This window comes from Bos indicus, chromosome 19 (assembly GCF_029378745.1).
Source record: "Bos indicus isolate NIAB-ARS_2022 breed Sahiwal x Tharparkar chromosome 19, NIAB-ARS_B.indTharparkar_mat_pri_1.0, whole genome shotgun sequence".
NCBI classification, from domain to species: Eukaryota; Metazoa; Chordata; class Mammalia; order Artiodactyla; family Bovidae; genus Bos; species Bos indicus.
The window spans coordinates 35,300,677-35,319,783 of NC_091778.1; the positions used below are offsets into that span (position 1 = coordinate 35,300,677).

Genomic DNA, 19,107 nt, shown 5'->3' on the forward strand with positions numbered 1-19,107 from the left:
GGGACTTCCTCAGACTCATAACCAGAATAAACCAAGCAGCAGGGGACTGAGACCCAAGCTCAGGGCTGGCAGCCCAGGCAGAGCTGTCGTGACTTAGCACCTCACCTGCAAAGTTACTGCTGCCCAGCCAGTGACCCAGGAGCAGGCCTGCTGAGGGTGACTGGCACTCCAAGAATGGATTCCCCCACCCTAGCTTAAATCAACACCTCCCACAGTGGGTCCCAGGGCAGCAGATTAGATCTGCAAAACCAACCAACCATTTCAGGCAGGGGCCCCCCCAAACCCAGGAAGACATGTCCATGCTGGGTGGCCAATAAACACGCCCACTAATGTGTCTCTTCAGGACATCCAAGGGTTTCCATCAGACACCACCTTCAGAGGAGTGCATGGGGCCAGACTTCTGTCCCTGAAGAGTGCATCTAAACCCCACCACACCCAACAAGCAGAGGGCCTGCTTTGCTGACCCACGTGAAGGTTTTAAGAAAAAATTAACAGGCAAAACACAATAGGGACCACCTCAGTCCTTAATTACTTGTCTTTCCTCTTCTGTTTTTGGTGTGCATGTTCTGGGTTTCTTCGGGGGCAGGGGGTGGGGCCTAGGCTTATTAGCTGTACTCAGCAGAAGTCTTTGATGCTAGAATTAGGACATGTTTATTAGTATTTTTTTTAATTTTACATTTTATTAGTTTTGAAGACTGATTGTCCATTATTTTCCTTGCTGTAGCCTGCCTGTGCTAAAATTAGCTGAAAGGATAGATGTCTTAGGATTAGATTCAGCTGTGTGTAACAGGAAAGAGCCCAAAGAGGCTTAAACTAGATAGAAGTTCCTTTCTCTGCGGCCTGAAAGAGGCCTGGGGAAGGGCAGTCAGGGCTGGCTCCCGACCATGCCATGAAGTCCAAGGGACCCAGCTCCTCCCTGATCACCCCCTACCACCCATGGGAGGGGCCTCCTCCTCCCCGTCCAGCCGCTGTGCCCGCGGACAGGTCAGAGAAGAGGGAAGAGCAGCTGCCTTTGCACCACATCCATGTGCATCTTCTTGGCCGGATTTCAGACATGTGGCCTCAGTAAGGGAGCTGGACCACGGGGCCAGTGAGGAACCAGGACTCAAGACTAAGGGAAGAACGGCTCTCGAGAGGAAGACCGTCTCTTCCACAGATGAGGATAAAAGTCCCATTTCAGGCAATCTGTTCACAGCAGAAAAATTATTACACAATTATTACATTTATGATGATGAAGGTGAGTATTCACTACATAGTTACCAACTGTGGGCCCTGCGCCAGGCACCTGGTATCTGTTACCCAACCACAGGCCTCTGAAGGACAGAGTATTACCACCCTCGTTCTACGGAGGGGCTAACCAAGGCCCAGAAAGGCTAGGGAACCTGTCCAAAGTTACGCAGCTAACAGGTGGCACAACTTGGACTTGAGTGCAGGCAGACTGGCTCCACGTCCCCCAGGACACACACAGCTATGAAGAGAAAACCGTCATCAGCTTTCACAAACTCGAGGGGCCAGGACTCAGGAGGGAGAAGGGGCCGGGGCCGGCGCTGCTCTTACTTTGAGCCTTTGCACATCTCATCCGCTCAACCAACACTCTTCCTCAACACGCGTGACGTGTGCGATAAACTGTCTGGTGCCTGCATTTGCCACTCCGTGGGCAGCCAACACACGGCAGGTGCTCAGATGTCTGACCCACGAGTGGGCCGCGACACCAGCCCATCAACGCTCAAGGCCAAATAAGGAGCAGGCAGGTGGCCCCTCAGGGAACAGAGCAGGCTCAGCTGGGGCCTCCTCGGGACAAGCCTGGTGTGGCTGGGCTGCACTTTGGGGGTCACAAGCAACCATGGTTGAGGCCCTCCAGGTGGACCAGAGTCACACTTAACTCTCCTCTCAAGTCCAAGATGAGAAGCCCAGCCTCAGGCCTGAGGCCACAGGGAGGCCTGGAGTGGGGTGGGGGGGTGGGGAAGGTGGCAGGGTCGCCCCCAAGGAAGACTGTCCTGGAAGCCTGAGCAGAGGCCAGAGCCCTGAGGGAGGGAGCCCGAGGCAGAGACGGAGCCGGAGGCTCAGGGGGCAGGACGGGAGGAGGTGGGCTTCAGGGCTGAGGCAACCGACTGAGAGGAGCCAGGAGAGCCTGAGGTGGGACGGTCCCAGTGAAGGCATTTGGAAGACGGGGTTGGGGCAAGAGAAAGAAAAACAGAGGAGGCCTGTGTGAGAGGGGGAGGGAGGGGGCCTGCTGCAGGGGGCTGGAGAGGGGCCCTGGCTTGGGCTGGCAGACAGCACTTGGACGCCTGCGGCCTGTGCTCACAGCTCAGCAATGTCCCAGCCCTGCCAGGAGACGCCCGGCCCCAGCCCGGGCCCCGGCGCAGCCCCCACATCGGGAGCTCTGGAGCTACCCCCCACCCCACCTCTGCTCCCCGGAATGGGCCTCCCCTCCCCAGAACCTAGACATACCCCCACACCCTCACCCCAGCCTTCCCCTGGACAAAGACAATGGCTAATGAAACCCAGGCCAGGGAAGGAGAGGGAGAAAATAAACAGACGTGAGCAGGGGGGCCGTCAGGAAGCAAGGCAGGGGCTGGGGGTGCTGGTGGAGGGGTCCGGGGGTGTCTGCGGGGCATGGATGTCCTCTGCGCTTTGCCCAGACAGGCCTAATGAGATCCAGGTGGTCCCTTGGCCCAGGCCCGCCCCGGGCCCCCAACAGCATGAGTGGAGCGGGGGAGGGGAAGGGGCGCTGCAGCCACGGGGCGGGGCCGGGCGGCTGGCTGGGGGCCCAGCACATAACTCTGGGCGGACAGTCTGGGACAGCAGACACCCAGCCGCTGGAGCCCAGCTCGGAGCCCAGCTCACAGCATGGAGGTACGGAGCCGGGAAGGGGGCCGGAGCCGGGAAGGGGGCCGTGTGGGCTGAGCCCACCGTGCACAGAGGGCCCTCACGGACAGACGGGGGCTGTCGTGAGCCTGTCCCAGAGGAGGTGGGGGCAGCAGGGGAGACCAGGGGTTCTTGGTGGGGCTGGCTCCTATGAGGGGCAAGTGCAGGGAGACGGCGGCTCCAGGGCTGGGCGCTGACCCTGCTCTCCTGTCGCCAGGCTCTCCTGGTCCTGCCACTGCTGCTACTGCTCTCCGCTGGCCCCTGCGCTCCCCAGCTCCTGGGGATCCGGGGAGATGGTAAGCTGCCTCGGACCTGGCCCGCAGGCTGGGTGACAGGCTGGGCGAGGGGCTGTCCCGGGCCCTCACAGCTGGGAGTGGGGCTGGCTGTTAAGATGGGGCGGGTGGGCTGGCCAGTAGGCACCCCTGGCCTAGGGAAGGAAGCAAGCATGGGGTGCAGAGGTGTCCGTCGCCTCAGGCCCCTTCTCCTCACCTGCCCCAGCTCTGGAGAAGTCGTGCCTCCAGCTGCCCCTGGACTGTGACGACATCTACGCCCAGGGCTACCAGGCGGACGGCGTGTACCTCATCTACCCCTCAGGCCCCAGCGTGCCTGTGCCCGTCTTCTGCGACATGACCACGGAGGGCGGGAAGTGGACGGTGAGTGGAGGGGGGACGGGGGACACATCACGTGGCTGTGAGCCTGGGACGATGCTCACAGCAGTGTGTGGAGCGCCGCCACCCCCAAACCCTAGGCATCTAAGGTAGGTTAGGGGCTGCATTGCACCATAACCCTGGGAGCAAGGTGCCCCTTACAAATGACGGTCTGGAGCCCAGAGAGGTGCAGTAACTTGCCCAAGTCACACAGCCAGTGCCAGACTCCACCCCAGGTGCCTAAACTCCAGCCCACCAGCTCCCTCCACTTGCTCTTGCCCCCGGGGCCAGCACGCACCTCCTCTTGGCCCCCATTTGGTCCTTTCATAAACCACCTCAGCCTCACAGGGTCTGTGTCTGGGTGAGGGCACTGCCCCCGGCCCCTCAGGCATCCAGGCCCACCCTCTCCGCTCCAGGTTTTCCAGAAGAGATTCAACGGCTCGGTGAGCTTCTTCCGGGGCTGGAACGACTACAAGCTGGGCTTTGGCCGGGCTGACGGGGAGTACTGGCTGGGTAAGGCAGGGCCCGGTGGGCTGGGGGCCCCTGGAGCCAGGTCCCCACTGACCAGCCAATTGCACCCCCCTTCTCAGGGCTCCAGAACATGCACCTGCTGACACTGAAGCAGAAGTACGAGCTGCGGGTGGACCTGGAGGACTTTGAGAACAACACGGCCTTTGCCAAGTACGCTGACTTCTCTATCTCACCCAATGCTGTCAGCGCAGAGGAGGATGGCTACACCCTCTATGTGTCGGGCTTTGAGGATGGCGGGGCAGGTACACTCTGCCAGCTGTGTGGGGCTGGGGATGGGGAAGGGCACTGGGCCCAAGCACCGCCACCCCGGCCACCCTGCGTCTGGCTCGGGGGGCCCTCCCAGGGCCTCCTGCCTCAGCTGCCCCGCGCCCCTCCCCTCCGCCAGGTGACTCGCTGACCTACCACAGCGGCCAGAAGTTCTCCACCTTTGACCGAGACCAGGACCTCTTCGTGCAGAACTGCGCAGCACTCTCCTCGGGCGCCTTCTGGTTCCGCAGCTGCCACTTCGCCAACCTCAACGGCTTCTACCTGGGCGGCTCCCACCTCTCCTACGCCAATGGCATCAACTGGGCCCAGTGGAAGGGCTTCTACTACTCGCTCAAGCGCACCGAAATGAAGATCCGCCGGGCCTGAGGGGCTGGCCCCCTCGCGGCCCACCGCCCCTGCCCCCATCCCACCCGGCCCACCGGCAGCTCTGCTGCTCTCAGCACCGCCTCGGCCAGGCCCCCATGGTTCCAGCCAGACGTCCCCATCACATCCCTGGCATCCACCTCTCGGCCAGGCCCCTGCTCCCTGCCACCCGAGGCTATGCTGCCGCAGCGTCCCAAACCTCCAAAAGGCACCACGGTCCAGCCCGGACTCGGACCCTGTCCCGAAGGACATGGGGCTGTGTCCCACTTTAGCCAGCTTCTTGACCGCGGCCTCTGCCGGCCGAGCCTGTAGACCTCTCCTGGCATCTGCCAGGCCACCCGCGTGTGGCCACTGCTGCCACACCCCAGCAGTCCCACTGGCTGGCCCTTCACTTTCCTCCCACCCCCGTGTTCCCCTGGGGTGAGCACCACAGCCCGGCCCCATTGCACTCACGCTCAGCGGCCCCCTGCCTGCCTGACCCAGGCATCTGAAGCGCAACACCCAAACTGTATTTCACCACAGCCCCAACAGGCCACCCAAAAATGCCACAGCCAAGGCGGGCACACATGTGAGGTCCCCCCACCCGCCCCGGGGGTGAGTGTGACTGTGCTAGGGTCAGAGGACTGCCTCTGTGGGGCTGGGAGCAGGTGGGAGTGGAGGTCTCAATAAACCTCAGGACCTGAACGAACCAGCCTCACTGTTGTGCACGCAGATACCTTTGCCTGCCCCCATGACGGCACACTGTCCTCGAGTCCGAAAACACACCCTGAAGACAGGTGGTAGAGGAGACCTTGTATTTCACAAGCAACCTTCCGAGGGCAAAAAAACTGTGTCATCATAATAATGTAATAATAATAATAATAAAATTACGATACTGAAAAGAATCGCTTGGGGGAGGGGTTCCCCCTCTTGGTGTGGCTTGTGCTGGCTCAGGTGGCTGCTTAAGGCCACAGGGTGGGTCTGAGATGAAGCTGCAGAATGATCTGAGCTGATTCCCCAACGGGGCGCAGGGCTCCGGCCCTTGGGGACGGTCCTGCAGATCTCGGAGCTGGGTCTGCCCCTGGCAGCAAGGCACGGACTGCGGGCCTCAGGGCTCTTGGAGGTCGGGCAGGTCGGCCAGCAGCATGGGGGAATCCATCTGGATCTCACGCTGCAGGGACTCGATGTCAGCAGGGTTCATGCCGTGGCCCTCGAGCCAGTCAGCGAGCAGGGAGGCTGAGAGCGAGGCTGAGTCTGCCTGGCTGTGGGTGTGGCGGAGAGAGGGGGTGAGAGGCTCCTCCTGCAGGGGAGCCCCAACTGACAGCCCTACCAGACCCAGAGACCCACCGGACCCAGAGCCCCACTGGACCCACAGCCCAACTCAAAAGGTCAGACCCAGCTCTTACCCGTCTTGTGGCCCATCAGCCACACCCATGTCAAAAGACTGGTTTAGGAATTCCTCCAGGTCAAAGCCAACACCATACCCAGCTCCACTGCCCTTGGGGGTGCCCGAGAACACGGGGGGCAAAGGGTCCTCCACCTGCAGGGGACGACGGCAGCTCTCAACACAGGCACCACCAAGAGCCGACTGAGGTTGGCAGGGTGCCCAGCCATGACACCGCCCCACCCATGCCCGGGCCTGGACAGCAGCGGTGACAGCACCAGCCTCGACAAGCCCTGAGCGTGGGCTGGGGTCTCCAACAATCTGCTCGTCAGCATTAGGCTCTTTCTGCGAGCGAGGGGCAGGTGAGGGGACCTCAGCTCTTCTGGCACCAGGACACACACGCCCTCTCCTGGCCTCAACAACCTCAGAGCCCACCTCCCCCGCGTCAGACCCAGGCATCCCCACGACCAGGCCTCTCTCTCACCTGTGACTTGGACAGCTGCTGGGTCACCAGGGTGACGTCAGGTGACTCCGATGTGGAGGGCTGTGGGGCCCCCCCGGGGTCTGGAGGGGGTGGGCCAGAGGGGAAGTAAGGGAGAACACTCAGGGCACTGGGGCCGGGCAGCCCAGGGGGCGGCACCAGTGGCTGGGGGGCCAGAAGGCCGGAGGTGGCGGTGGTCTGGGGAGCAGCAGGGCCAGCTGCAGGTGCAGGGGGTGGGCAGGCCGGCTGTGGCAGGGGCCCAGTGGGCTGGGTGGCAGGGCCAGCGGGAGGGCTGGGGGGCCGGGCTGTGGCGGGTGCGGGGGCGGGGGGCTGGGCCATGCGAGTCCAACGCTCCAGCAGGCTGCGGTCGTTGTCGCTAAGCACCAGCCCAGCCAGGGGGTCAGCGGAGGGGCCCCCCGAGACCCCCGCGCCCCGCTCCTTGCGCTCCCGCTCCTGCCGCCTCTTCTCTCGCTCCTTGGCCCGCTCCTGCCGCCGTCGGCGTTTCTCCTCCCGCTCCCGCTGGCGCTCCTGAGCAGTCACTGGCTTCCGAGGCTCAGGAGCTTCCAGGGGGGCACTGGGGCCATCTGTGGGGAGGATGGGAAGGTGAAGGTAAGAGTCTATCCAGGCAGGGGGTCCCCTCTGCCCCCCATTCCCCAGCCAGGCACCTCGGAGCCGGCTCCGCAAGGACTTGAGCAAGGCAGCCTTGAGGGCAGCCTTGGTGTTGTCTGAGATGGCCCCCTCCTTCTTTGGAGGGGCTGGTTCACTGGCTGGTGGGGGCGGCTGCAGGGTCAGATCGATGGTGTCGGGCGCAGGGCCAGGGCACGGCAGTGGGGCTGGCGGAGGGGACTCCATGGCGCAGTCCCCACTCGGAGCCCAGGGGCTGGGCATTTCCACATCGGGGCAGCCGGGCTCACTGGCCACAGGCTGCAAGGAAGGCTGGAAGCGGATCTGCTGGCGGATGCCCTCGCGCCGTGCATGGAAGTCCTCGATCTCCGCCACAATGGCCTCCTTAATGCGCTCCCGTGTGAGGGCTTCACGGTCAAAGGCAAAGTCAAAGGGCGGGGCACAGTCAGGCTCGTCGTCGGGGTCATGGTACTTGGCCAGGAAGGGGTGGCGGAGGGCAGCAGCTGCAGAGACACGGGCGCTGGGCTCAAAACGTAGCATGCGCCCCAGTAGGGAGAGCGCCTGGCGGTCGGCGCCCGGGTACACCGTCTCCCAGGGCACAGGCTGGCGTGGTGGCAGGCTCTGGATATAGGCCCGCACCCTCTCAGCTCCCACAGCCTGAATCACGGCCGGCGACGGGGTACCCAGCACCGTCATGATCAGCTGCAGCTGGTGCACATAGTTTTTGCCTGGGAAGAGTTGGCGCCGGGCCAGCATCTCCCCAAAGATGCAGCCCACGGACCACAGGTCAATGGCCTGCGTGTACTCGTGCAGCGAGAGCATGAGCTCAGGGGCGCGGTACCAGCGAGTGGCCACATACTCGGTCATGAAGTACTGGTGCTCAGCGGGCGAGGTGCACAGGCCACGGGCCATGCCAAAGTCCCCAATCTTGAGCTCGCAGTTCTCGTTCACCAGCAGGTTGGAGGGCTTGAGGTCGCGGTGGATGACCTGAGCCGAGTGCATGTACTTGAGGCCCCGCAGCAGCTGGTACAGGAAGTAGCGCACATGCTCCAGTGTCAGCGGCTGTGAGGAGTGGATGATCTGGTGCAGGTCGCTCTCCATCAGGTCCAGGACCACGTAGCTGAGAGGCAGGGGAGAGACGCAGGCTGTCCTGCCCAAACTCCAACCCCACTGTCACCACGCCCTCCCAGCTCCAGACAGGTCAAGGTCTTACTCTTGGACTCTGCAGGGGCTGCCCGCATGGTATCAAGATTCTCTACAACTTTTCCATGGACTCAAGTGAAATCACTTTTCTCTCTAGGCCTAGCTTTTCTCATCAGAGAAGAGATGAGGCTAGACTAGACCAGTCTGGCCCCCGGGGTTTAGTTTGGGGGCCCTCTTCGTTGTGTGGTAGTGGCTGCTTGAAAGGCTATGATGAAAATTTAAAGGCTTCTGCAATCTGCAGGACAGTGTTCTGTGACTGACTAGTGACGTCTGCTACTGGAATAGGAAAGAACAGACATAGGATGAATATCCTACAGTCGCCATGCTATATACTGAGATTCTGGGCTTCCCAGGTGGCACCAGCAGTAAAGAACCCACCTGCCAATGCAGGAGATGTGGGTTCGATCTCTGAGTCGGGAAAGATCTCCTGGAGGAGGGCATGGGAACCCACTTGAACATCCTTGCCTGGAGAATCCCCATGGACAGAGGAGCCTGGCAAGCTACAGTCCACAGGGTCACAAAGAGTCAAGACATGACTGAAGTGACTTAGCGTGCACACATACTGAGATTCTATAAAACTGTCACTTCTACATTTTCTTTGAGGAAATCATAGGTGTCCCTGGCAAACCCTTAGGGAGCACTGGTCCTGGAGTCGTGGGAATTTCCCCAGCCTACCCTACCTTAGGTTCAGCTGCCCTTCCAGAACTTCAGCAGAATGGCTCCAGCCTTCAGAAAAGGTGCCAACTCTGCCTCCCTCCCTATCCCCACTCCTTACACAGATTTGAACTCGCCATAGGGTACAGTGGGCCTCAGGATGTCCTTTATGGCAATGATGTTGTCATGCTTGAAGTGCTTGAGGATCTTCAGCTCTCTGAGGGTCCGCTTGGCATTGGTCACCACGTCAAAAGCATTAGGGATCTTCTTAATGGCCACCTGCTGGCCTAGGGAACAGGGGAAAAGTAGATGTCACCTGGGATAGCTGGTGAGCTGCTGAGTAGCACATGGCCTCTTTCAATATGCTGTGCATGTGACAACCGCTACCACAGAGGACCTACTACGTGCCAGATCCTGTGCTGAGCACAGTAGGTACATGACCACATCTCCCCTTCACCTCTGTCCTTCACTTCTGGCAGGTACACAGCTCAAAGTCACAGACATGGAGATCTGGGCACAGTAATTTGTTGGGCACACTGCACAGCTAATTAGCGGTACCCCCCTACACTCTATGCGTCTCAGGCCTCTTCATCCCACCACCAACCCGATGCCCGCTGTCTGCTCCACAACACACTCCGGGGAACCTCCATTCTGATCTCACCCGGACTGTCACCTTTCTAAGGAGGAAGCCGACTGCTGCGCTGGCAGAGCCACCAGTTTCTAGAGACCTGAACCCAACACAGAGGCCGGCCCCCAGACAGCGCCCAACCCCTGCCTGCTGACTTGACTCAGATTTCACATCCCAGCTTCTCTGCTGGCTGCTGGGACGGCGGGTCCCACCCCTCGGGACCTGGTTCCCACACATGAGAGCGGCCGGAAGGGTCGCTCACCGGTGAGGCGGCGGCGCGCGGAGGACACCACCCCGTAGGCCCCGTTGCCAATGGTCTCGATGATCTCGTACTCGTCCCCCACGTCGAAGGTCACGTCGAAGGACCGCGCCTTCAGCAGGGCCAAGTTCTTGGCAGCCACCGAGGCGGCGGTGCCAGCGGGTTCCGCCTTCACCGGCCCGGGGGGCTCCCCGGAGCCGTCCTCACCGTCGTCCTCCTTCAGGGGCTCGGCCATGGCGTCTGCGTGGACACGCGGGCGAGGAGGGGCCCGGCCCCGGACTCAGGGGCCCCTCGGAGGCTTCAGACCGGCAGGCCGAGCAGCACGCGCAGCCCGCGTCCCGCACGCTCGGGAGCCCCCAGCTCAACCCTGCGCGGGACGCGGGGTCGGCAGTGGGGGAGGCTCCGCGAGGCGCGGTTCAGGAAGAAAGCGAGGGGCGGGGCGCCCGCTCTTCTTGGTCCTCACTAGGCGGATGGTGCCTCACCCCGACGCCGCACGGGCCCTCGACGCCGCCCAGGCGTCTAGTCCCGAGGTCGGGGGGGGGGGGGGTGGGACCCGAATACCCGCTCCCTCAATGGGTCTGGCAGCCGCCACCACCTCAGCGGAACGCTCAACTCCGCAGGTCTCCCGCCCCGCCCCCTCAAGACCACGCCCCTCAGTCTCTGACCAATCCCTGAACGGCTTTTGCTGAAGTGCCCACCCCCTCCACTTGCTCCTCCAATCCGCGCCTACCTTCCGAGGAAGCCACGCCTTCACCCGCGCCCGCGCCGGGGTCCAGTCTCCAGGAGGGAACCACCCAACCCGCGCTCGGCGCTTAGCCGGGGCGCGGCCGCCTGGCTCAGTCCTCGGACGCAGGCGCGCCAGCAGCCCCCGGCGCCGCGAGACTGCGAGGCACCGCCTACTGCCTGCGTGCGCGCGCATCCGCTCCGATCTTCCAGGTTCTCTCAGGTCAGTTGCTGGTGGCTTCCGAATCTTGGAGGGCTGAGGTTACCGGTAGTTACCATCACTGAGTCCCCCTCCTTTAGGCCCCTCTTCCCTTATCAGACCCTATCAGCCCGGGGATTGCGTCCCCCATTTTCCCGATGGGCCCCAGGAGCCTGGCGCTTGGGAATGCGTGGTCCCTGGTAGACGGAGATCCGTCACATCCAACCACCGAGATCCCGGTCCTCCGGGTTCTAGAGCGTCGGCTCGTAGCCGCCCTGTATCTGGTATCTTCCGGTATCTGGTCCTCTCAGCTCAGCTTCCGGCGCCCCGGACTTCGGCCAGTGCTTCGCCAACCTCGGCCGTGAACCTTCCGTGAGGTGGCTGCGTCCAGCGACTCCCGCGCTGTGGCTGCAGGGCAGCGGGCAGGGCCACAGGGTCAGCTGCGCCTGGAGGAGGCAGAGCTCCGCCGGAGCCAGTGCCCTGCCAGTCTTCAGGGCCCGCGTTCGACCTCGCAGCGAGTGCGTGCCGAACGCTGACCCTCTGGGTCCCGAGGCGGCTCGCGGGAGGTCGGGTGTCCTCCAGTGACTGACGGGAAAGAGCCAGGAGGCGGGGAGCCCAGGAGTTAGGCCTGAGGGTCCATCCCTTAGACCGGAGAGGAATTTTGTTTACATACCCCACTGTTGTGGTGGTTTATTTTTTACTAAAACATACTTACAGGAAGTTCCACACATAGCCTAAGTGTATGAATAAGTTCACAAACTGAACATATCAGTGTATCGAAATCAGGTGGAGGAAAACAAACAAACAAACAAAAATCCAGAACATTACCAGCCCTTCAGAAGCCCTTTCTCTTTTCTAGTGGTTACAACTTCTTTCTGTTAACTCTTCCATACTTTGGGGGTCGGGGGTTGCCGTGAATTCTAGGAGGTTCACTGGGGCCCATACATTAAGATGGAAAAGTGGAGACTGCATTTTAAAAATACAACATCAGAGAAAATGTCTGGGAGCATAAGGTCAGCTCTAGGACAAATAAATACCTCGTATTTAGACATGGAAAGATCACTTGGACCTCCTGAGTTAACTATACCTTTGGTTCTGGTTTTCCTGAAAGCATAGCAAAAAGCCAAATTATCTGTTACATGATTTGCCTTGACTATTAATAAACCATATTCATGGGAAGTGAACATTTTCTGTACTGAGTTCCAAAAACATTTCCATGATGGCCTTTTCTTAAGTGACACTGTAGACAACCTACCTTAACTCTGACGTATGTGTGCGTTAAGTTCTGCGGTGTCCATCAGTGAAAAGAGAGGACATAAAACTGCAGGACCCAGAAACATGTCTTCTCAGGGAACCCGATGGCCAGTTCTGTGACAATATGGTCTGCTAAAGGAATAAAGCATAAGATAGCAGAAAAGACCCATACATTTTGAATGCTTTAAATACTTTTTTAGAAATATTTGAGCTAGGATTGGTATACAAGTTATAGACGATTCAACTTTCTCTGGCGAAACCTCCGTGTTTCTCATTTACTTAAAAAAAAATATTTTACTTGTTTGGCTGCACTGAGTGGTCTTGGTTGTGGCACATGGGCTCCAGAGCATGCAAAGTCAGTAGCTGCAGCACGCAGGCTTAGTTGGTCTGGGGCATGTGGAATCCTACTTAGCTCCCCAACCAGGCATTGAACCCACTGTTCCCTGCATTGCATGACAGATTCTTAACCACTGAACCACCAGAGAAGTCCCTTCATTTACTTTTGAATCCATCATGAGCTGTTTTACTTCTCCCCCTACTAGACCCTGACTCTGTCCTGAGAAAGTTGTCAGTTATCTAACATTCTTCAGCCTTGTCTTATGAGCTTACTTCATATGACACAACTACTTCAATAAAAAGTTTTTTCATGTGGCTCAAAATTCAAATCATAATAAAAAGGTCCAAGTGAAAATCCTGGTCTCACACCAGGTGGCTTATTTTATAGTTTCCTATTGGGCTTCCCTTGTGGCTCAGTTGGTAAAGAATCCTCCTGCAATGTGGGAGACCTGGGTTTGATCCCTAGGTTGGGAAGATCCCCTGGAGAAGGGAAAGGCTACCCACTCCAGTATTCTGGCCTGGGGACACGACTAAGCCACTTTCATTGGAAGTAAAAAAGAAACAATAAAAATCCGAAACACACAAATACAACTATACATTCTTTGTCCCCTACAACTATACATTGTTTGTCCCTTGACAAAATATAGCAAATCATTTACACTTTTCCTTAAATCATTAAGTATCAAAAACCGGAGGGATCTCTCATTCTTCTTATAACAGCTTTTTTTGGAGGTATAATTCACATACTGTAGAACTTATAGTGTACAATTCAGTACATGAATTTAGTAGGTTCACAGAGTTGTGCAACCATCACACCACCCAATTTTAGAACATTTTCATCATCTCAAAAGAAAGCCATTAGTCACTCCTGATTTCCCCTCACCAGCCCCTGGCAACCACTAATCTACTTCCTGTGAGCCCATGGCAACCACTAATCTACTTCCTGTCTCCCCACTGCCTATTCTGGATGTTTCAGATCAATGCAATCATACACTCCGTGACCTTGAGACCTTTTGTATCTGACTTTTTTCACTCAGCCTAATGTTTTCCAGGTTCATCCTTGTATCAGAACTTCATTTTTATTTTTAAAGCTGAATATGTTACACTGTATAGATAGACCACATTTGTTTATCCCATCATCAGCTGATGGACATTTGGGTTCCTTCCACTTTTTGGCTGGTATGAATAATTGTGCTCTGGACATTCACGAACAAGGTTTGTGTGGACGTAGGCTTTCTGAGCTCTTGGGTACAGATCTAAGGGTGTGATTGCTGGGTCATATGGTAAGGTTTTTAAACATTTTGAGGAACTGCCGAACTGTTTCCTTTAGTGGTCACACCAGTTCACTATCTCCCCAGTGTATTTGAGGGTTCCAATTTCTCCACATCCTCACCAACACTTATTATTTTCTTATTTTTCTTTTTAAAATTGTAGTCATCCTGGTGGGTATGAAGTAGTATGTCATTGTGGTTTTGATTTGCATTACACTCATGACTAATGAGGGCTTCCCTGGTGGCTCAGAGGTTAAAGTGTCTGCCTGCAATGCAGGAGACCTGGGTTTGATCCCTGGGTCGGGAAGATCCCCTGGAGAAGGAAATGGCAACCCACTCCAGTATTCTTGCCTGGAGAATCCCATGGACAGAGGAGCCTGGTGGGCTACAGTCCACAGGGTGGCAAAGAGTCGGACACGACTGAGCAATTTCACTTTCACTTTCTTTCATGACTAATGACGTTGAACATCTTTTCACAGGCTGACGAGCATTCTTCTCTGGGGAAATATCTGTTCAGTGTCTATTCAGTTCCTTTCTGTTTTGTTTGTTTGCTTTTGGCTGTGTTGGGTATTTGTTGCCTCGAGACCTTTTTCTCTAGTTGCAGCAAGCTGAGGCTACTCTCTGGTGTGGTTTGCTGGCTTCTCATTGCAGTGGCTTCTCTTGTTGCAGAGCATGGGCTCTAGGGCATGTGGGCTCAGAAGTTGCAGTTCCTAGGCTCCAGAGCACAGGCTTAATAGTTGTGGTGTAGGGGCTTAGTTGCTCCATAGTATGTGGAATCTTCCCACTAGCAGGCAGATCCTTTACCACTGAGCCACCACAGAAGCCCTCATTGGCATTGAACCCACTTTTATTTTTATTTAAAACTTTATATAGACTTTATTTTAAAAACCTTTATATAAAAACTTTTATTTTTATTTATATATTTGTTTAAAATTTATTTAAAATTTTAACTTTTATCATTATTTTTTGTGGCACCACCATGCAGTTTGCAGGATCTTAGTGCCCTGACCAGGGATTGAGCCTGTGCCCTCAGCAGTGAAAGCTTGGAGTTCTAACCACTGGACCAGCAGGAAGTCTCACTCCACTCTTTTTTACAGCTGCATAGTACCTCTTTTCAAATATAACCTATTTAACCAAGACCCTATAGGTGTAAGATTTTTGCTCTTGCAAATGATGTTGCACTAAATTATCTTGAACACATCATTTTGTGCATTGCAAGTTTAAAATACCCAGAAGTAGATGTGTGCCAAGTTAAAGAGTATTGCACTTGTGATTTTAATAGGTAATGTCAAATTTCTGTCCTTATTTGTTGTTTAGTTGCTAAGTCATGTCAGACTCTTTGCAACTGCATGGACTATTGCTCGCAAGGCTCCTCTGTCCATGGGATTCCCCAGGCAAGAATACTGGAGTTCAAAATTAGGAAAGGAGTACATCAAGGCTGTATATTGTCACCCTGATTATTTAACTTATATGCAGAGTACATCATGCAAAATGCCAGGCTGAATGAATGACAAGCTGGAATCAACATTGCCAGGAGAAATATCAACAACCTCAGATATGCAGATGATAACACTCTAATGGCAGAAAGCAAAGAGGAACTAAAGAGTCTCTTGATGAGGGTGAAAGAGGAGAGTGATAAAGCTGACTTAAAACTCATCATTCAAAAAACTAAGATCATGGCATCCAGTCCCATCACTTCATGGCAAATAGATGGGGGGAAATTGGAAACAGTGACGAATTTTATTTTCCTAGGCTCCAAAATCACTGTGGATGGTGACTGCAGCCACAAAATTAAAAGATGCTTGCTCCTTGGAAGAAAAGCTATGACAAACCTAGACAGCATATTGAAAAGGAGAGTCATCACTTTGCCAACAAAGGTCCGTATGTGTAGTCAAAGCTATGGTTTTTCCAGTAGTTGTGTATGGATGTGAGAGTTGGACCATAAAGAAGGCTGAGCGCTGAAGAACTGATGCTTTGGAACTGTGGTGCTGGAGAAGACTCTTGAGGGTCCCCTGGACATCAAGGAGATTAAACCAGTGAATCCTTAAGGAAATCAACCCCATTTATTCATCGGAAGGACTGATGCTGAAGCTGAACTCCAATGCTTTGGCCACCTGATGCAAAGAGCCAGCTTATTGGAAAAGACCCTGATACTGGAAAAGTGAAAGTGAAGTTGCTCAGTCGTGTCTGACTCTTTGCGACCCCATGGACTGTAGCCCACCAGGCTCCTCTGTCCATGGGATTCTCCAGGCAAGAATACTGGAGTGGGTTGCCATTTCCTTCTCCAGGGGATTTTCCTGACCCAGGGATCGAACCCAGGTCTCCACATTGCGGGCAGACGCTTTAACCTCAGAGCCACCAGGGAAGCTCTTGATACTGGAAAAGACTGAGGGCAAAAGGAGAAGGGGCCAGTCCTGGAGTCTGTTCTCTATGGAAGGGCTATAGTCCCTGTGTCAGGCCTTAGGGCGACCTCCAAAAGGGCTGACACCACATGCCACACCTCCCAGGACTGCTGCTGCTCCTGTCCCCACAGCAGGCCACTGCTGACCCCTGCTTCTGCAGGAGACCTACACACACTCACAGGAAGGTCTGGCTCAGTATCTTGTGGGGGTCACTGCTCCTCTGCCTGGGTCCTGGCACGCATAAGGTTTTGTTTGTGCCCTCCACTATGTCTACCTTCGCCTTCGTCACTGTCCCTGTTCACGGCTGAGAAGGGGGCTCAGTAGGGGAGGGATGTGATAACCTAAGAGCACACAGTGTGGGTGGGTGGGGGTGCCGCCTCTGCCTCTGGGACTCCCTGTGCCTGGCTCCACTCTCCCCACTGACTAAGGCCAACAGCCCTGAGTCACCCAGTGAGCAGCCGGCCGGCGCAGCCCACACCCGGATCTGCAGAGGCTATGGAACCTGCTCTGGGGCCCACTTGTCAGCCTGAAGCCCCTCCCCCTTTCCCTTCCCCCAGCAGACATGCATTTATCTTGTTAGACAGAACTTTGTCACATGGCCAGCCCCCTGCAGGGGTCTGAGAAATCAAATGCTTAGTTAGGCACATGGCTGCCCATACAATCAGGATTTGTTAGAAATGCAGAACAGACAATGAACAGGTAGAAGGGCCAGAGCCACATCTTCTGGTCTAGAGGACAGGTGTGTGATGACCTAGTCCCCAAAACCAAGACAGGACCTTCTCAGAGACCCTGGAGACTGGAGGGCTGAGTTCCCTCAGTCAAGGTCCACAGCCTCCCCATGACAGACCAGCCTTCTCTCTCTTAGCCCTGGAAGGTCACCACTCCTTCCCAAAGGTGGCAGGGACCAAGAGTCCCCTTGGCCCAGAGCCCATACCACAGGTGACAAGCAGTGCAGCAGGGGTGGGTGTGAGGGAGGTGCTGGCCAGCAGCTTGGACTGCCCCTTGACTTCCTTCAGGACTGCCAAGCCCTCCAGTCCACACAGTCACACTGTGACACACACACTAGTACAGTCACAGCACGGCGCTCACATGCCCTTGTAGTCCATTTAGGTTCCCAGAACACGGACACATGCCCACCCAGGATGCACAGAATTCAGGGGCACCACTGTGCACACAAGTTGACTGTTAACCCTACTGCAGTCCGTCTCTTCTCCCCTCCCCTGAGCTTCTGTCCAGCGCCCAGTGCTCTGTAGATGTCTCCAGGGGATGCCCCACAAGGCTCCCGGGCCTGTGACCACTGCCACATTCACCAGTGCCCTGGCCGGGCCCCCATCTCACCCACATGCTGACTGACCACTTCCACACCTGCCCCAAAGCCAGAGTCTCAGTCACTCACTACATCGCCAAGCACATGCTCCGCGAAGGGCAGTCTCCCGGGGTGGGGGAGGGTGGGCAGGGGAAGGGGTTGACCATGAACACGACATGTACAAATCTCTGCACTTGAAGAACTCAGATTTAGCCTGGAAGAGGACAACAAAGTCACTGAACTACAGTGTCTCGGGTGACAGGCCCCAGGCATGGACCCAAGAAGGGCTGATGGGGGAGGAGGTGGTGATTTTCCATGGAGTGATCAAGAAAAGCCAGCCAAGATGGTGACCTTGGAGCAAGGACTTGAAGGGGTGAGCGGGAAGGAGCCCCATGTGGACGGAGCAGCAGGAACAGCATTCTGGGCAGATGGAACAACAGACAGAGCTCAGAGGCAGGGTGTGCCTGGCCTGTGTGAGAATCAGCCAGGGGGTGGTGATCAGGACGACTGCTTGCTGCCTGGTCCCAGCTGCTGTCACTTCTCACCAGGACCCTTACTGTCATCACTGAGTCACTGTCCTCTTAGCCTCCTCTCCCTGCTGTGACTTCCTCCCTGCCCAGCAGCCAGAGTGACCTTTCAGCAAACACAGATGAGGCTTCAACAAACACAATATGGGTGTCCCCATCTTGTGGGATCAAGTCCGCCCCAGGCCCGTGAGGCCCTGCTGGTGGAGAATGGAGGACAGATGGAGGAAGTGGCCTTTGTGATGGGACTGGCTGCCTGGAGGCCAAGTGCAGGGTGTGGTGGCAGCCCCAGCTGTGGTTCCTGTGAAGTCATCCCCTTTATGCATCTGCCTGATTTCCTCTCTCAGATCTGCTGGAAAAGCCCCGAGGAAACCACTAATGGGTATGTGCAGCCCGGGGTGGTTGGGGTGTGGGTTTTTGGGGAGCGGGTGGTGGGAATGCTCCCAGGAGGAAGGGACTGGCCTGGGTGAGCTGCTCAGCAGCAGTGTGGCCCTGCCCCTCCTCTGGCACCTGTGGGTGGGGCTGCAGACAAACACAGGAGGCCCCACTGTGCTTGAATTTGGAGGTCCCACCTGCGTCCTGTGTTTTCCTTTGCTGAACCTGGCAGCCCTGCAGGGACCACATGCGCCTCCACATGGCCTCCCGGCTACCCTGGCCCCAGGTCTCGGCCCCATGTGGGGACCAGAGACGCCTGGTGAAAACCCAGTGGCTTCACATCTCTCCTGGGCTCCCCCCAGTACTTGGAGGCCTTGATGACCTGCGTCGTGTGCACTGTCAACCCACCTCCAACCCCCATGGCATGCTGGGGAAGTACTCTCTGAAAAAATAAAGTCAATAAAATGTAAAGAATGGAAAGTCCTAATTTTAGCACTTGCCAGTTTCTGTGGCTGATCTCAAGCCAGCAGCACATCGCTGGAGGCTGAGCTGCACACGGTTACCTGTGAGTCAGCGCAGGCTGTGCAAGCCGGTGCCCGTCAGCTTCTCTGATCCTCGAGCACATTCCTCCCCAGGGCCTTCACACCGACTGTGCTCTCGCTGTGGCGTGGGAGCTCCTGCCCCACACCTGCACAGGACTTGCCTCTTCCCTGCTTTCAGGACGTTGTGCATCATCCACAGTAACCCTCCCCTCACTCTCCAGCCCTCTTCTCTGCTTTTTTCCCTCAGAGCAGCTTCCACAGTGCTGGATTATCAAGTAAGTTTACAT

At 56.7% G+C, this 19,107-nt stretch overlaps 2 protein-coding genes and 1 long non-coding RNA gene across 6 annotated transcripts; 2 read left to right on the top strand and 1 right to left on the bottom strand.

The window, feature by feature from the left end:
- The first annotated feature begins 2,767 nt into the window (after positions 1 to 2,767).
- On the top strand, positions 2,768 to 5,364 carry MFAP4 (microfibril associated protein 4). Its single transcript, XM_019981975.2, has 6 exons — positions 2,768 to 2,856; positions 3,086 to 3,164; positions 3,367 to 3,521; positions 3,932 to 4,028; positions 4,106 to 4,288; positions 4,432 to 5,364. The coding sequence occupies exons 1-6, from the start codon at positions 2,851 to 2,853 to the stop codon at positions 4,677 to 4,679; spliced, it is 768 nt and encodes a 255-aa protein (XP_019837534.1). The 5' UTR covers positions 2,768 to 2,850; the 3' UTR covers positions 4,680 to 5,364.
- A 92-nt stretch (positions 5,365 to 5,456) lies between these two features.
- Positions 5,457 to 10,743, bottom strand: MAPK7 (mitogen-activated protein kinase 7). 3 transcript variants are annotated; one of them, XM_070773153.1, is made up of 7 exons: positions 10,619 to 10,743; positions 9,892 to 10,128; positions 9,123 to 9,288; positions 7,186 to 8,264; positions 6,524 to 7,104; positions 6,062 to 6,195; positions 5,457 to 5,917 (listed from the first exon to the last, which is right to left on the bottom strand). In XM_070773153.1, the coding sequence occupies exons 2-7, from the start codon at positions 10,121 to 10,123 to the stop codon at positions 5,764 to 5,766; spliced, it is 2,346 nt and encodes a 781-aa protein (XP_070629254.1). In that variant the 5' UTR covers positions 10,124 to 10,128; positions 10,619 to 10,743; the 3' UTR covers positions 5,457 to 5,763. The 3 variants fall into 3 exon arrangements, with proteins under 3 accessions (XP_070629254.1, XP_070629253.1, XP_070629255.1); XM_070773152.1 differs by lacking the exon at positions 10,619 to 10,743 and having other exon boundaries at positions 9,892 to 10,537; XM_070773154.1 differs by lacking the exons at positions 9,892 to 10,128; positions 10,619 to 10,743 and having other exon boundaries at positions 9,139 to 9,257.
- LOC109574447 (uncharacterized) lies at positions 10,698 to 18,765 on the top strand. Of its 2 annotated transcripts, none has more exons than XR_011562009.1 (2): positions 10,698 to 10,834; positions 15,148 to 18,765. It is a non-coding gene; the product is annotated as an uncharacterized lncRNA (long non-coding RNA). The 2 variants fall into 2 exon arrangements; XR_011562008.1 differs by having other exon boundaries at positions 10,714 to 10,834; positions 14,989 to 18,765.
- The last annotated feature ends 342 nt before the right edge of the window (positions 18,766 to 19,107 follow it).

Bases quoted from the DNA above. Each gene is read 5' to 3' on its own strand.
- MFAP4 (XM_019981975.2), top strand. The intron at 4,029-4,105 runs GTAAGGCAGGGC...CCCCCTTCTCAG, and splicing joins TGACGGGGAGTACTGGCTGG to GGCTCCAGAACATGCACCTG. The intron at 4,289-4,431 runs GTACACTCTGCC...CCCCTCCGCCAG, and splicing joins CTTTGAGGATGGCGGGGCAG to GTGACTCGCTGACCTACCAC.
- MAPK7 (XM_070773153.1), bottom strand. From the start codon at position 10,123: ATGGCCGAGCCCCTGAAGGAGGACGACGGTGAGGACGGCTCCGGGGAG. The intron at 6,196-6,523 runs GTGAGAGAGAGG...CGTCCCCTGCAG, and splicing joins AGCAGCTGTCCAAGTCACAG to GTGGAGGACCCTTTGCCCCC. The intron at 5,918-6,061 runs GTAAGAGCTGGG...CCACACCCACAG, and splicing joins GCTGATGGGCCACAAGACGG to CCAGGCAGACTCAGCCTCGC.